We start from the raw sequence: 17,797 nt of genomic DNA, 5'->3' as shown, positions 1-17,797 counted from the left end.
CCATTTCATTTCTGTGCACTGGCTGAGAGCCTTGCCTGCAGTTATACCCGAAATAATCCAGAGAGATGAGATACAGGTGTCACTCTACCAAATACCATCACCCCCTTCACACTGAGGCTCTCCCACCAGAAATAGGCAGTAGGGTCAAAGGGTGTCTCCTTATTAAACTCTTTTCAGAACAGCAATTAGGAAATGGGTCTGAATTAGAGACACTGATATCTTTTTCCCCAAAAAACATTCTTCCAGCTTTCCCAAATACCCCGGGCTCTGCACCTGCAAAGACAAGCAAAGCTTCACAACCACTAGCATACGCTGCAGAGGGACTAGATAAATCTCTTCATCTTCTGTCCTGGAATGACAAAAAGAACTGCATTTATGAGGATTTAAGAGGGGAGAACGCAATGTAGCCAGATGCAAATAAACGTGCTTCTGAAAAGCTGCGTTGGTATCGTCTCCTTCCAAGGAAGTCTGCTCCTGACACCAGGGCTCACAGCATGGTTGCAGCACCAGGGAACAACCAGATTTCTGCCTCGGGAAGTGGAACGAAACAATTAAGATACCAAATCTCAGCTCTTCTCTGGTGTTCCTCAGATGGCTTTGCCCTGCCCTCCAGTTAGCCTATTTTCACCTTTCTTACAGGGCAAGTCTCACTTGTAACTTGTATCAGGACATCAAAGAAAGCTACACCAGAAGTCACCCTCCTCTTCCCACCTTCCCACTGCGCCCATCACCTGGGCTTTGAAAGCCTGAGCCCAACTATCTGCTATTTAACTGCGACTTTGCCTAATTAACACCTTCTTCTTCACTGAAAGGTGTAAATTATGTGATTTTTTTTTTTCAAGTGGGAGAAAAAAAAAAACACAGTCACTTCGACAAAGTATTGCATTTTTATTTCAGGTAGAAGAAAAAAAGGCAGCCTCATTAACGTTGAGTCTCTTTCCAATTCTGACCTTTACTAAAACAAAGGATTTGAAATTAAGTTAAATCTGTACCAAAAGAGTGACAGCCAAAACGCCAGCTGGAGCAGAGGGCTGTAAACACTTCAATTCCATGGAAAGCACTGAAACATCCTGCCTGTTTTCACCTATCAGCTAGCAGGTTTAATGCTTTCCCACTCATTTATCACTGAGAACATGGCTTTTAATCAGCTCTCTGATAAGAGATGGGCTGGGCTTTACATCACATCGCTGAAGAGATGGGTTTAATTTTTCCAGCATACTTGCTGCTTTCTGCAGCCACCCAAGTATGACTCAGCAGCTGCCCTAGAGCATGCATTGTGCAACCTATAGCTAGAGTCTCCTGGATTTCGGTACCTTAGTTGGTGGAGCGGATGCTGGGCACTAGTTTTCTTGGTCTGCTTTGCCCTGTTCTTCAGCCAGCTGCTGAAGCACGAAGAAGCATCTCATCTTGCAGCTTTATAGAGCTGAAGGTAGGTTCTGACTTGCCATGGAGGAAAGCACTACCCAGAGAGCATCGTGCAAAATGCACGAGCCTGTGCTGGAGCGCTGACTTCCTTGCACGGAGAGGGAAACCTGAGGATTACTTTGGCCAAGCCCGCAGACAGGAGGATTAACATTTTCTGGATCCAGACCAACATTCCTCATTTCTCTGCGCATTACAAAGTCTTGCCCGGTTTGACGTGCGAAAAAGATTTAGGGAGAAACTAATTCCATTTGGTTGCTGAAGCAACATTCAGGGAGCCCTTGAGTAAATGGTCCAGAGCCATCTCTGCCGTGAGGCCATCCTGGGAATACGTCCCACGTAGCCGAGAGAAACTGCTCAGTGCTGACCTGCTCCGAGGTTACAAATCAGGGAATGCAGCCTGGAGAGGAGTTCTGAAGGTCCTCTGCTCCAACGGCCTCTCCCAAGAGGAAAAACCACTTGGATCAGGGCGAGGACCTCAAGCTGCCCATTCACCTTCCCCCACACATTCACCCAGTGGATGTTTTTATATAAGAGCTCCCTCAGAATAAACAAGCAATGCTCAACTTCACACCACAAACACCTCTGACTGTAAATAATACTTAAATCACCTTTATTGGGCAAAAAACACTCACAGTAACGATAATTCAATGAAAAACATGGTTCATAGGAGTATCACTGGACAGGAACAACTCTGACTTGTAGGATTCGCATCTGTGCGCCCTCAGTTTCTGGAAGCTACTCTCACCCTCCAAATATTCCCTCCAGAACCAATCCTTCTCCAGGCATCTTTCCCACACTCATACATCGTTTCAAGAGGTATATACAGTGCTTCAAGTCTACTTTTGCAGCAACCCCATGCTCACACATTTGATACCACAAGATAGGAGAAATGTAAATAGATTCGAGTCTGGAATATTTGCCAAGACAGGAATAACCTGACCGAGAAATTGATAACTACTCCCTCGTTTTGGCTCCATGTTGATGTCAGCCTCCTGGCTATAGTCACGTTTTGAAGCACAGTAGTTTGCAGATCTTTTTCCCTGTTTTTCAGATGGAAAGAACAAAGTTCTTCTAGTTCTCTTGTGCTATATAAGAGCGTGGTCTGAAGAACCAGCTGGAACACTGACCTAGGCACCGACAAACAACTGGGAAACTTGATGTTTCCCTTAGCTACTTGAAAAGGGGGGGGGGGGGGGGGGGGAAACGACAGAGCCCCCTTTACATATGACACAAACCTTGATGTCAAATTTTAATTGCAAACTTGGCTATAGGAATCTGCGTTATGCATCCCGATTTCTCTGCAAAGGGCTCAGAAGTGCTGATAACGAACGTGGTGTGTTACATGTACACCAGACTGAGATGACACACGAGCAGACGTGCAGGAAGAAGATGCTTTTTTTTTTTTTTTTTTTTTTTTTTTTTACACAGCCACGTCCCTAAAGTGCATTCAGAAGTCCCTATCATAGCCCATTTTCTGCTGAGTACAAGCTCTGTTTTCAGCTTATAGCTTTGTCCTGAGAGAAGTCTGCTTTGTGTTTTAAACCCAATTGCTTAGAGGCACTGAGCGAGTGTAATCTAGAAAGCTCCAAGTGTCTCTGCCCTGCGAGTTCATTTATTAGAGCAATTCTCTCCGCTTTGGACATCCTGGTTGGAGATGGGTGTAATGTTGCAGACACTTTAACTGCCACTGCAGATGTGATATTAAAGCCTTCTCTTCTGTAGGAAATAAAGAAAATCTCTCATTTCCTTGTATCACCAGGATCACCAAACAAACAATAGGTAACAGCCTGATGCATGCGTTAACTTGCCTGTGGAACGGCACCCAGAGCAACACCAAGTTCACCCATTTGTTCAGTGCCCTCGAAAGCACGTTTCTTTGTATTTCAAAGAAAATGTTAAAGGGCAGCAGTCAGGAACTGCTCTTAGCAGTCTCCAGAGCAGCTGCATGCACCGCGAGTGGCACAGCAGAAGACAATGAACAAATCCTAAACAAATCCTATGTAGCTAGGCAGCATTTCAACCGCATGCTTAAGAAAAGCAACTCTGGTTAGCTTCATTCTGCAGCTTGCCTAGACCAGCACCTCATACAACAGCAATTAAACAACGGTGGATGATGAAGCCATTCCAGGAAAATGGCAAGCCACCCCTCACCGAGGACACACACCTCAGTTCAGGGTAACACCAGCAGAATGCAACCCACTTTTAGTACCAGAGTTTTAAAATCCCAAAGAGCTCTGCCATCGCCAGGTTCCTGCAGGCTGCACGGGCTGCTAAGCTCTCCCCAGGGCTGCTGACAGCCCCCCGGGCTCTGCACAAGGACTGCTGCAAGAGGCAAGAGACTTCTGCATGCTGCAGGGATGAGGGATTGAGGCAGACATGTAAGTGGAAAGCAAGTTTACTGAACAAGTATTCACCTCTCTCCCGAGGCGGTGCAGGAGCAGGATGTTGAGCCAGAGCTTCTGACAGCCAGGGAATTGTGTGGCCAGCATTGCTTTTGCATGCATTTAAATTCCTGTTTGCTCAGAAGGGCGCACACTGTCAGGAAGCTGGTTTGAACACATCAAGAAGCATTGACCACGGCAGATTTCCTTCCAGAGAGAATTTGTGGACTAGTTTCTCACGGGTTTTTTCCAGAGATTAAGCTTGCATCATCCTCTGCAGAGGAAGGCATTATTCTTCATTTTTTTCCATTTATGCCTCTCCCTGACACAAGCTAGGGACAAAAGACCTACAATCATCCATGCAGGAGAGAAGTAAGCCGATCATTGATAGCATGAACTTTTTTTTAGGTCACTACAGAAATACTTCTGTTGTAGCTGAGGAACGTACAAGAATTTCTCTAGAACACGATGGCATTGCTCCTGTCTATTGCCAAAAATACTTGTTAACAACCAGGAACCCACTCCCTGGGAGTAGAAGGGAAGGGTCTCAGCTTCACAAGACAGAAAAGCAGAGCTCCCAGCAGCTCTGCTTCAGCAGTCTTAGAGAAGACAGCAATTTCAATTTGTCCAGCGTTCACACAAGCACAGCAACTGAAGCCTGCATGCTCAAGCTCTCAAAGATATTTTAAGACAACCAGATCTGCATCCTAAAGATACTGAAATCTCTGTAAGATGTTGGTACAGATGACAAAAAAACATGTCATGTTCAGATTAGTTATTTCAAGTCCACAGACTATTCCATTAGTAAGGTGAAGGTTTAAAGTACTTTCAGTCTTGCTTTGACCTTTCCTGATCCAACAACTGCATTTGAAAGGAGAGCGATTGCATTTTTCTCTGGCAGAGAAGCACATACTGAATGGCAAACCTGTTTTTTCCCCTTTTAGACATTCTGCAGAACGAGCTGCTGCTGTCTCATCTGCAAAGAAGAAAATGCTCCGACTGTTTTAAAGAAATGCCCTTTGCAGAACCGTTGGATTATGTGACAGGTCACACAATCCGAGGCAGAGCTGAGAACAAGCCATTCAGAAAAAAAAACAACCACTGCGTGCCCAAGAAATGCTATCAGCAAAAGGAACAACACATTTTGAAATGCAAAGCAGAGTTCAGAGAGCTAGAGCTGCCTCAGAACAACGTGTAAGATGCTGCCCCTGCTCCAGGAGCTGGGGTTAGAGAAGGGATGCTTTACTTACTTTAAAGCTTATGCTCTCCATAGCCGGAGAGCAGTTCAGTCTGTTGACTGCTAACTTCGGGGCCACGCACCTGCAGCGGGTCAGGCTGCGATCTCCCCGCTCAGCCTGTTCTCCAGGACACCACAACGCTCTTCTAGTTATGGGGATGAGGAAGGAAATACATTAAAAAGTACCGAGGATGCCACAATTTGTTTGCCAAATTGATGTTCCTTGGCAAATTTTGAGAAGCTCGTCCCTAAGGTGCGTTTCTGAATGTTTTTCTCCCCCCCAAGGCATTTCTCCAGCACATTTCAGCTTCTCCCTGTTTTGGCAGGCCTGTTGCTCCGCTAACATGCCCCTGACCACAGCAAGGCTTTGGTAACTCAAACGGCCCTACCAGGCTGTCTACCACCGCTCGTGGCTCTTATGTAGGACATGCCAGTAGAAATAGCTTTGTCCTTCCCACTGCTTCGTGCCAGCACATGCAGCTGCACCGGGGCTGCGTCACAAATCGGATCCTTCCTTGGACCGGGGGTTTGATCTCACACAGCCTACTGACACTGCTTGGATTATTGGTACAGAAATAAACTTCTGAGGGCAGCTCCTCTGCAGCAGCAAGCATCGCTATTTAGGAGCTGACATTCAAGTTGAGTATGAGCCGAGGTTAACGCAAGCCTCGCTGGTGATGCCCCACGCCGTGCCTCCTAATCCCCCACGCAGAAATCACTTTCCTGCAGCCAAAGGCTCCCTCCCAGCACGCTCAGCTACCGAGATCTGCTCCCGGCGCCTCACACAAGTGATGTGCAGGGAGGCGACTAACCCCCAGAAACGTCAGTCATGGATAAAAGGATCCCTTATGGAGCTGCTGGGTTTTCCAGAGTCGGTCTTCCAGCTGAGAAGCAGGAGGAATAAAGGGAGCTGACATAAAATACCAACAGAAACCTGTTCTTTGTTCAGGATAAGGGAGAAAATTTACAGAACAACATTGTGTTACCTGTACTAATTATAGGTTTTTGTTTTTATCTATAACTGCTAGAAGGCTTCTGCAAAAATGTAAGAATGTAAGAAATGAAACCCTGCAACAGTTCAGCAAGACTTTAAACATTAAATGGAAAACTCTTCTGTTTGAACTCAGCCGAAGTATCAGCACATCACTGACACTAGGCATTATGCAGACATGTCTTGATGAGAATAAAAATTAGAAGCTGGGAAATCAAGGATTTCAGGTGACTTCACCATAAAAGCAATGAGATGAAAGAAAAGAGCACTCCACAGAAGTCAGGGGCAAGATCTCTCATGCCTGAGCTGTCCAAAGAGCTCAGTGCAGCCTACTCAAGGTACACGGGATCCAAACCCGGCTAAGATTTATATAAAAATATTTAACCATGTTTTAGAGATTCTGTGGTGGTTGAATATGTGAATGGTGACCTAAACAGTTCTGTTGGTTTCTATTTGGAATCCTCTCCCTGAGCTCAAGTGAAGAGGTAGTTCTTCGTTTGTTTTTATCACAGCATTCCTAAAAAGCTGTGGTACATAACATGATGGCTGCATTAAGTAGTCTCACAGCTCTTGAACTAAAGACCCCATTCAGCTGTGCAGTTATTTTACAAAGACATCTTTTAAATACCTTACTGGAGGTCAGACCAAAGCACGCACAGCATTTGTCCTGCATCAGGCCCTCAACTGCAGCAGTTACGAGAAGAATGTCAGAACAAGGCAAACGCAGTTGTCATCTGCCAGCCTTCCAGAGTTTGCTGCTGAGGGATGTCCTAAACCAGAGGTGACATTTTCACAGCCATCTCAGGGCAAGCTTACATTTTCCCAAAAAAAATAAATAAAGAAAAACCTTTATTTAGTAATTTTCCATCTCTGAGAGGCTCTGATTCAGTTCAAAAGAGGACAACAGCGTAATATTTGGAAAAACCCTTTGGGAACTGCAAATCTCCTGCTTTTTGTCAGAGAACTGGGAGCAGTGGCACCAGATGAGGCATTCGCCTGGTGCTGTGGAAGGAACAGGATAAATCCCTGCCCCGTTCATTTGCTGCCTAGATGAAGCATAAAGGGACAACAAGAAATGAGATTTCACTGAAAAAATCTGAATGTAGGCCACTGACAAGCCATCTTAACTCAGACGTTTACTCACTGAATACTAGGAAGCCCCACACCCTTCTAGATCTACTTAAAACGAGATTTGAGAAGATGAAAGTAAGAGGGAAAAGAACTAAGCAGCACACTTCATTCATCCATTCCCTTCTGCCATTCCTGCCTTGACTAGTATTTATAGCTGCTTAAGAGCTGGTTCTCTCTGTCCTGTCTTTTCTGCTCCTTTCTCACAAGTTCCCTTCCTGGGATCCAAAAATGCCTTTCTTCTTCCTCCACGTGGCTCAAGCTGGAGATCACCACGTTGATCCTGGAATCACTAAAAATAGGAGCTCCGTGAGCCCTAGGCCCAGAGAATGCAGCTTTGCTTAGACCTAACTCATTCTGTTATGTGAGAGCAAGCTGAGCACTGCATCGCTTCCAGCACGGCGCTGAAACACCTGTCAGTAAAAGTAGAAGTGAATTCCACGTGAAAGCAAATCAATGGTGTCTTCGTCTCACATCACTTTCAGTGCCCTAAAGAGACACAAACTGTCCCGTCCGCTTCAGGAGGAGAAGGCTGCCTTACTTCACGCTGCTCCTCCTGCCAAAGTTACCAAAAAAAACAACAAAGATTTGCACTGCACCCAATCTAAACACAAATAATAGAAGGAAGTGAAGAAGAAAGAAGAATGCTCCTTGAGGGAAATGAAACCATTTGCACTACTGCCATGTGTGCCAACAAGAAGAAAAACGCTCGGTATAGAACACCTACCCTCAGGTACTCGTGTCATCCCAACTGCTTTGCATAAAAAAAACCCAATTGGCACAAATAGAGTAAAGCTCAAACAATTCCTCAAGTGCAGGAGTTAGAGGTGACAGCACTTCTGCTGGGGACAGAATCCAAAAGTGAAGGCAATCCAGACCATTATAAAACATTATATGATGGGAGCCAGTCAGCAAATGAGACAAGCCCAAATGCAGTAGAAGTCAGAAAAGTTTTGTGAAATGAGACTTTTTGGGGGTAATTCTGAAAACCCTAGGGTCAGAGCAGAGACAAATGGACATCCCCAGGCCCACACAAGAAAGGTAAAGCTTGGTGAAGAACCCAGGATAAAACAAACCAAACAGGGATGACTGGCAGCGCAGGTTTCTAGATTACAGAAAGCACCAAGTACCAAACACACCACTTTTTACAGCAAACCAAAGCACAGCAGGAGTGGCAGTCCATGTCCTTCTCTCAGAGCGATCGTACAAACGGAAAGCTCTCTGCTGATACCCAAAATGCCTGTTTGTTCAACCAACTGCCAAAGCCAGCCCGTTCACCTGCTCTTGGGAAATACCAGCAGCAAGTCTTCCAGTCCACCTGAAGTGTGCTCGGATTGTACCAGTAGGTTCAATTAAAAAAACTCCGTTCTGATGGGATGTGTGCAGAGCAGCCAGTAACACTTCTGCCCACTTTGTCAGGCCTTTTTTTTTTGTTCCCCAGCACAAAGATGCAAGGGGCTGGAGTGGCCCCGGCTTCCCACTGTACCTAAGCAGCAAAGAAGAGCCCATCCACTAGACTTCCGAAGACACACGGATGTACAGACCGGCTCTGAGTCACAAGCCCTCGATGTTCAGCTGCTTCAGGACTCAGAAAGGCTTCCCCGAGGCACCTCTCTTCAACAAAGTGGTAACCAACTGCTGAACCCACTGGTTATGCAGCCTGGCAGTCATTAAAAGGAAGAAGTTTGCTGCAGAGCTTGTTTTACCGTAGGCAAACGCGAAACACGACAGCATCTCCGAATTCTGAGCTCCCAGTTTGTTGCCTGGAGTCATTAAGGCAACCTATCACAAGTGTAAATTAAGCTGCCTGCATCAAAATCAGGAAGATAAAGTAAAAGTATAAAGTGTCATAGCATGAAGTGTCAGCTGCTGGCAACCTTGGATGCTTAATGCAACGGAGAAAGGAGGAAACAATATTGAGTTACCTGGGAGGTAACTCGTTTGTACACAGAGGCTAGGTCACCTCAAGCAGGAATTAACAATGAGAAGTACAACACCAGGGAGCACGCTGCCTTTGCTTGAAGATATACCGAAGATGAGGCCAACAGAACACCGTTATGGGGCTTCTTATCCTTTGCTGTCAGCCTGCGATCCCTTCCGCTAACGCTGACCGCAACCTGCTCAGAGAGTGAGTTAAAGTCACCAACCAAAGTAACCCCCGAGAAGCACTGATCCTGCCTTCCTCACCTAGGCTGCAGTTCTGAGAATTGCAAAAAATAACAGAAAAGCATTTCCAATTCTCACACCACCTTTCACCATCTCAGATCCCATATCGAGACCCCTCCTTTTCTTTTCCAAACCAAGTAATCCCGACTCACACAACCATCTCCAGGGCAATCTTCATTTCTCTTTTAGAGTCTGGACTGTAAGATTCATTTCACACTTTCCTCATGTCAGTCCTTATCTCCATCATTTCCACTCAAGTCAGTGATTAAGCACCACTTTTGGCATCACAAAGGCAAAAGCTGCTTAACATTACAAAACTGGGGTCATTTTAACAAGGCTGAACGTAACAGCAGCTGGACTTCAACCTGCAGCCAGCTGAGCATCACTTAATTCATTACGAGTTTTGAATGAATATGACAGGAACTGAAACACTTCCACACTTACAAATCAAACCTGCTAAGGTGGATTATTCCAGCTCACCACCACGAAGCTCTCCTAACATAAACCAGGCCAAAAAAATCCCGCAGCAGTCAGTCACTATGGCATCCGCTTGGTTTTTAAAAATACACCCAAGCATGTGTTCCTTCAAACTCCTGCCGAATGCCTTCGCTGGACTATTTCAGTCTGCCTTTGGTTTGCTACAAAGCCTGCTGGGAGCCTACTGCTTTGCTAAAATCATCATCGAGCTCCCTTTCTAGACATTTAAATACAATTCCCTCCGGTTTTCGCTTCAAATATATTTTGTCAGTTTTGCCGACCTCCCAGAATTAAATCCTTTTCCCCAGGACTTTTTCTCCTATTTGAAGTTCTGGCCTGACGGCCCCTTTTCACATCCATAACAGTCCTCTTCCTCTCCTTTTCTCCCATCTTCAGTATTCACCTTAGAAGATGCTTTTGTCTGAGGTTTCCAAGGTACACAAGCTCTAGGGAGAGCCCCTGTGGCCCCTCCATCTACCACAGACTAGCAGTGATTCAGGTAATGGGGGAAGTAGCTACACTACTCAGCTGCTCTAAGCAGCACTTTGGCTTAACAGATTCTTTAATGTCATATTTGAAAATATGGACTGTAAAAGAAGCCTATCGGCTTCTTCTGTAGACTTTTCCCCCCTTTACTCATACCAGAGCAGGGCATCGTGATTTAATTTTCTTCTATAAAAAGGGCTCACGATGCAAATGTGTTTAGCCTGGTGCTGCCTTGGACACTGCTCCTCCTCAGCTGGAAGATTTGATCTTTCAGACACCCCCTTCTTTTTTTGGTATATAAAAAGGCTTCCGATCTGATAGCAAAAACCATCCCAGTTTACATGAACACAGTGTTCCTGCGGCAGGTCTGAGATTACATCTTATGTACTGAAGTCCCAAGCACACCTTCAAAAACTGAAGGACAGACACGGTGCTTCCGCCTCCCTCACAAGCAGCTGCAGAACAAAATCCTTGGTGCCCTGCCCCTTTCCAACATCAAAGCCACTAAGGACAAAGGCTGTCCTACCCTACAGCTCCCCAGCAGCTCCATTTGGGGTCGAATTTACCCAGGATCAGAGCCCAGCGTTCACACTTTGCCCCACGCCTTCCAGCAGCCGAAATACTACGCTGACATCGTGGTGTCATTTTCCACCATGTGGAAACAGGAACAGGGGAAAAAAAATAAAAATCTCACTCTGAAGAACTTCTAATTCTTAATTATAGCAGACATCTCGGGCTTCTGACAACACATGATGAAGAACCCTTCACGGCTGCAGAAGTTATTGTCTTTTTGCTTGAATGAGTTTGCGTCAGCGCTTAAGTGGTGACTTCAACCACACAGATGACCCAAAAAAGCTTCAAGCTCATCAAGAGGGCATGAATTTTTAAAAGTCTACAGTAGTTATCTTACTAGGGGATAAATACTCCCAAGACATTCAATCCAGGCTGAAATTATATTTAGATTTAATTAGACCCTCTCACTTACAACGCCAAAAGAAATGGTACGGTACAAGGTAGCAAAAAAAAAGTTTAACGTGGAGTGAAAACGTATTTCATATCAAGGAAGTTTTGTTTTGTTTTTTAAAGGAACATAAGTGATGTTTCAGACAATTATCATGGTTTTAATAACTGGATATTATTTTCTGATACAGAGCTTTGACAGCAGCCGAGGACTGTTGTCCTTTGACTGTCCCCCCTCCAACTCTACACAAGCCAGGTTTCACATTCTCGTATTAACAGGGTAAAAAACCCTGCCAAGTCCCCAAAATCGTTACGAAACGCAGCTAAACAGCTTGTTTTAAGTTGCACTGACTACACAACAACCATCCTCAAGCACCTGCTAGGCTGCGTACAGGACCCAACACCAAACCTTCACACCCAGGGGCAGCATCCCAAGCGCAGGCGGGTCCCCACGGAGCTCCTGCCACCCCATGTCCCACTCCTGGCAGAGCGGGATCGCAGCGCCACGATCAGGTCACGGGCTGCGGGGCAAAGGTAGGTGCTGCCCCGCTGCTGGCTGGACATCAGCTCTCTGCAGCACTTGCAGAAGATGGGTGAATGGAAGAGGACAGGCGGTGTTATGTTTAAAATGGAGAGCAATCGTGGGCCAGCCGATCCCCTTTCAGTCTCCAGAAAGACAAAGGGAGAAATCTCTTCGATGAGCAGAGCTTTGTTGTGGTTTGATGCACCTTGCCCATGACAATCTGATCTCCCGCTGAAAAAACTGAAGTAACTGGAGGAGAAAATAGATGTGCTTTTCCTAATTTCAGTAAGGCTTTTCACGCTGCCCCCTGCAAGAGCCTTCTAACCAAAAATAAAATGTCACTGACATAGCTTTGCATATCAGGTGTGTGCTTTTTAAAGTGGCACAGTGAACAAGTAGACGGAAAATGGAATAAATCAGATAGGTGATGGGTAGAGCATCATTTAAGCTGATAAAACTACAGCAAGCTGAGGTAGGGGTGGGTTCCAGAGGGCAAAATGGGACTTCTGACAACGGGAAGGAAGGCACCAGAAGTAGGTACGGTGCCATTTAATGAGAACAGCCAAGAACTACTGGGTTCTAGGCAGTAAAAGAGCACGAAGCAGCAGTCGTGCAACCTGACTGACCACTGGGAAGGATCCCACCGTGCCGTAAAGACCCCTTTTGCCCCGTGCTGCAAACAGAAGCGCCATCTGCAAGAGGCGCCGAGCGATCCTTCCCCGCTGCCGAGCCTTGGTCCGCTCCCAGCTGGAACCGTGGCCAGTTCCACGCTCACACTCCAGGACACGTGGCTGAAGAAAACCCACAGGAAAGCACCGGGAACAGTCAGGAAAATACAACTTGTGGTGAATGACCGTGACAACTGACCCCCAGAAGTACAGAAAGTAATTGCTGGTGAGAAGGAATATCCTGCTCCCTTCTCTGAATTGCACAGGTTTAGGGAATAAGAAGCCTAGTGACAGGAAAGCAGGTTTAGGATAGATTTATGGAAGACCTTTCCAGCCAGTGGGTGAGCAGAAACCGTTTATCTAACTTCCAGTGTTAAGAGGCTCCTCAATGGGAGCTGCAGCACCTCCAGCACCCGTTTAAAGGCTGGGCTTTACAACCAGATGAATCACAGGCTGGCACTGTCCTTTACAATGCAATTTCTTACAATTGCCTCCTCTAAAGTAGTACTTAGAGCTAAAGAAACAGCTCATTGTGAAGGAGAGAATGCACCTCATTCACCAATGCAACCAGCAGTCTTCGGGCAGCATTGTGCTGTGAGGACAGTCAGCATCATTTCAAGTACTTCCACCAGCTCTCCGTTCCTTGACACAATTTAAAGCTTAAAGCCCTTGTTGAAGCGTTGGTACCAGTAGTTGGAATCTCTTCACCCTTTGGAGATCTGCTAGAATTGGATGCAGTTTTCAAGCACATACATTAGTCACGTTGCTTGTATCTAAGTTTCCTATGCGGGAGTTGTAGGAGGAAGGAGAATAGAGATAGTGGGGAAGGGAACAGAGCTCTGAACACCCTCCTCGCTGCTCAGCCCACACTTGTGCTCCATAAGCGCTGTACGAAACTGTTCCTTGGTTTTATCTGGGGACCATTAAAATCATGTCAGTGCAAAATGGATGAGAATCTGCAGTCAGAAATAACACTCACAATTTTAAAGATGCAACGTTTAAGAATTTTCTCTTGTAGACAAGACACGATTAAGTCTGTTTTAACCATGCTTTGCCAGACCAGATCTCTTAAAAGGAACAACTGGAAAATAGCAATTCAGCTCACTTGGTGGGGTCGACTGCAAACTTAACAGGGTCAGCCTGAGCATCTGTTTTAGACACCGGTAAAAATACAGCCACACTCCTTTAAAACCAAAGGCTCCAAGGTGAAACCCCTCATATCCTGAAGCCTTTATTTTTAAACCAGCAGCTGGAGAAATAAACAGATTGCAAAGCTCAAAAGCCAGCAACCAGAGAGGGCACGGAATTCATCACAAAAGAGGCGAGTCAAGCACCTTCCCATAAGGAGGATGCTGTCTGTTTTCAAGTGATTTTCCAGCAAATACCAGTTGGAAGCCACAGGTTTACACAGACCTTCTTGCCAGACTGACTTTTTCCAGCTGTTCCTCCTCATCTCTCTTCTAGCCCTCCGCTCTGTCACATCATTAAGCCACGCTTGGGGTGCAAGTGACAGGCAGCACCAGAAATGTAGCCTCGAGGAACCCAACACATTTCACAGAGGAATCCCCAGGAAAAGTTCCCCTTTCTGACACACGACTTTTTCTGTGACCTTTAGGCGTTTATGCAAGAGCTCTGAAAATAATCCACACAAATGCCAGAAACCTGCTTCCAGTTTCATAAGCTTAAATCTATAGGCAGCGCTAATTAAAAATGCGCTGAATTGCATTAATTCTAGAAAAAACACTGTCTGTTCAGCAGCAGAAAAAAGGCTGCTCCCAACGGACAGGACTCCACCGTGTATTTTTTGGGCCATGTGAGTGGTTTCCACCACACGCCATGTGTGTCCTGCAGCTCAATAAGCACACTCACTGTTCCTTTTCTGACTCAAACTCAGCCATACTGTGTGTTGAACAGCCCTTGGCATCACCTCTCACTACAGCAATGACTACAGGGCAATAACAGGTAACGAGGCTCTTGGCTCTAGCTCTGGGGCTATCCTCCACATGCTTTACAGCACACCCCTGTCAATATTCAGATGGTTTTTTTTTTTTTTCCAAGGAGTTGCCCCTGACAGACTTCCACATCTACTCAAATCACATAATTTTTCTAATGGCTTACAAGGAGCGCACACAATCCAGGGAACAGCTGTACCATTCCCTCACAACAAAGCAAAAAAAGAATTGTTTCATTAAGCATCTCGTTGGCCACTATCTGCAGAAAGAAATCAGTTCCTCTGTGGCAGGGCCTGACCTCCAAGCTCTGTAGTCTCACCTCATGCCACAACCACCTGCCAGCATTTCACACCTTGCTTGCAAACCCAGCCCAGAACAGCTTCAGGCACGCGACCCACTTCACTCGCGGGGCAGGAGACCACTCACCTCACTTCACCTGAACACCACGGGGAACACAACACAGGCAGGGTAACCCTGCCAAAGTGTTTTAATAGCACAGCTACCTCGGGGAGCAGACAGCATCTCTGCAACAGAGAACCTTGATGTCCACAAGGCAGCCCAACTTGCTGTATTCTGGGGATCCAGGTCCCCAGCTCCCACTGAACACCACCAAAATTTGCCCAGAGCCTTTGCGGCTCCTTTGGAAAGGCCCCCACACTGCAGAAAGCCTACAGGCTTCATTCACACAGCGTGGGTGCCAAAGCTTCTCCTGTGTGGTTAACAGTCAGACATGGAGCTCAGTTCTGGTTTCAGACTGCAAAATCAAAATATATTGAGGCAGTCATTCTGATCTGGGATCTTTGGGCCATTATTTCTTAAATCTACCACCATTGTCAGATATGCTGAAAGGCCTCAGTGCTTTTTTTTTTTCCTAGAGCAAACAGTCAATGAGGCTGACCCCAGGCTGCAAAGTAAAAGCCACCTCAGGAGAAGGAAGCTAGGACAGCACAGCATCTGCAGAGCAGAAAGGATGAAGAGAGGAGGATGGAACAACGCAAACTCATCCAGGGGTCGGCGTATTACTGAGGTACAGTTTCATTTGGGGAAGATTTCCCCAACGCACAATAAACCTCCAGCTCACGAGCCAGGCTCCCTGCCCTTACGTTAGCTTCACCACAATTCTGCACAAGAAGCCTGCCGGCAGCAAGGCAGCACTGAGACAGCTCCGGAGCACGCACAGCCTGATTTACAGCCGCCTCTGGCCTGCGGATCACCTGGTAAGCTGCACATTTCTCTAAGCTCTGCGGGATCTTCCTCCGAGCGCCGATTTAGGCCAGCCTCTTGGCCCCGCTTCGTTCTGCCACTAATTGCCATGCACTTGGCTGCAAGCTCATCGGGGAGGAGGCATGCCGTGCTAGATTTAGCTCAGACTATCCTACAAGGAACAGAGAAGGGTGTTTTTTTTCCCCCCTTTTCCTCCCAGTTGCTAAGGAACTAAGACTTTATTGCATTAGAAACCAGCGAGAGCAGCTCGGCAGATGCAGGTTCGGTGGGCGGGAGGCGATGTTCCAGCCCCCCGGGCGGAGATCACCTCAGGAAGCGGCAGGGGGGAAAGGGACGAGGAGTTGGGGGGCCCCCAGCTCCCTCCTCCCCCCTCCCAGCGGGGCCGGAGCCTCCCAAATCCCCCCCAAACCCCCTCTCAGCGCAACCCCCCTTTCGCCTCCCGCACCTTTTTGACCCTCGTCCCCCACCGTAGCCTCCCTCTTAACAACGGGCGGCCCCATAGCAACGGGCGGCCCCATAGCAACGCGCCCCCCCCCGCCCTTCACCCTCACCGTTCTGCGCGGCGGAGGGCGCTGGCAGCAGGGCGGCCGTGAGCAGCAGTAGGGAGAAGGCGGCGGGGAGCGGCCCGGAGCGGGACATCCTCCTGGTCGGGGCCGGGGGCGAGCGGGAGGCGGCTCCGTCCCCGTCCTTCTCCGCCGACCTCCTACCGCAGCTCCGCCGCCGCCGCCGGCTCTCGCGAGACTTCGGGCCCCGCCGGGGGCGGGGGAGGCGCGGTCACGTGGGGGGCGGGCAGCGCGGGCGCGCCGCTCCCCCCCCTCGGGCGCCATCTTGTGCTGGGGTAGGGGATGGGGGTGCGGGCTGCCAGCCTCCCAGCGCTGCGGTCCTCGGGCTGAAATGAGGCTGAGAGAGCCGGCTGGGTGCTGGAGAGGGGTGGGAGTGTGAGGGAGGGTGTCCGGGGCTCGCAGCCGGGAGGTTTCGGTGCTCTCGTAGGCAGCCCTGTCTCCACAGAGCCCCTTCAGTGCTCTGAGGTGGGGAGGGTGAAGTCGCTTCTGTGCTCCACAGAGCTGTGACCTCGCTTTTATTCTTCGTTCTCAGTGAAAATGCCAGCAGATAGTCGTGGAGGCAGGCTCGGGGCCCTGCTAGCATTCATATTTAACTGCCCTTGCAAGATCACAGTTTTCACAGCCGTCATTAGTAAAAATAATTCAGGAGTTTTACCCCCCATTCAACAGGGGCTGCAAGTGTTGCTGCAACCCCAAATTCATCCCAAAGTGCTCCCCTTAAGACACAAATAGATAACCTGCACCCCTGAAAGACCAACTTTTTTTTCCCTCAGCCACACATTGATAAAATTCTGTTTAAACTTAATTGTCACCTGCCTGTGTGTCTTTTCCCCTTGCATCAGGTTTCTGCATGGAGTTTACTTGGCAAAAGTATTGTACTTTGTATGAAAGTACAATGCAGCGTGTGAAATTTTGCAGTAAATAATAAATGGGAAAACTCTGGGAAAGCACCTCACAAGGGCAGCCTCATCGTGCGCACCTGCCTGAGGTCTGCTTGTGGTTAGGGCTACAGACTGCCAGCACGTAAGCCTACTTGTTGATAAACAAACAATAAAAAATAAATAAAACACTTGTGTTTTTTCAAGTACAGGGATCTGCCCTTCTCATTGCACAGATCTGAAGCTGAGGCCACAAGAAGTGAAGGCATTTGCCCCAGGTCAGTGGTGGAATTGCGTGCAAAAAGCTCAGAAATTCACTCCTCGTTCACTGGACCTGCCAAGCACCCCTGGAAATAGTTGTGGTTACACCTCAAGGCTCCCGGGTGAACTTTGGGCTGGTCACCTAAGTTTTCTCTTTATTCCCTTCTTGTAAAGTACAGATATTGGATCAGACAAGCTACTTATGCTCGGGTTGCTTTCTACTGTGCTGGTGACCCCAGCTGATTGTAAATGCAATTTAGATGACATAAAAGCTGATCTCTGACTGCTTTCCCTCCTGGGCTGGCACACAGTTGGAGTGTGCTGTTGAACACTTTAACACACATCCAAGGTGAGGAGATTTGCAGGAGACTGGAACACACCAGCACAGAAGGATGCTGAAAAAGATAAAAATAAAGAAAATCCCTCAAGAGCACATTTTCTGCTTTTTGATCAGTCCTGTCTCCACTCCAGAGATCT

The 17,797-nt window shown here is 47.4% G+C and overlaps 1 protein-coding gene across 1 annotated transcript in view; it reads right to left on the bottom strand.

Moving 5' to 3' along the window:
* Window positions 1-16,374, bottom strand: part of NPTN (neuroplastin) — a 51,716-nt gene extending 35,342 nt beyond the window's left edge. The window contains exon 1 of the mRNA XM_035566666.2: window positions 16,170-16,374. Within this exon, the coding sequence (XP_035422559.1) occupies window positions 16,170-16,257 (88 nt within the window). The 5' untranslated portion in view covers window positions 16,258-16,374. The remainder of the gene's footprint in view (window positions 1-16,169) is intronic.
* Window positions 16,375-17,797: the final 1,423 nt, after the last annotated feature.

This window comes from Cygnus atratus, chromosome 11 (assembly GCF_013377495.2).
Source record: "Cygnus atratus isolate AKBS03 ecotype Queensland, Australia chromosome 11, CAtr_DNAZoo_HiC_assembly, whole genome shotgun sequence".
NCBI classification, from domain to species: Eukaryota; Metazoa; Chordata; class Aves; order Anseriformes; family Anatidae; genus Cygnus; species Cygnus atratus.
The sequence above is the reverse complement of the archived record's forward strand: the minus strand, read 5'-3'. Positions and strand labels throughout refer to the sequence as shown.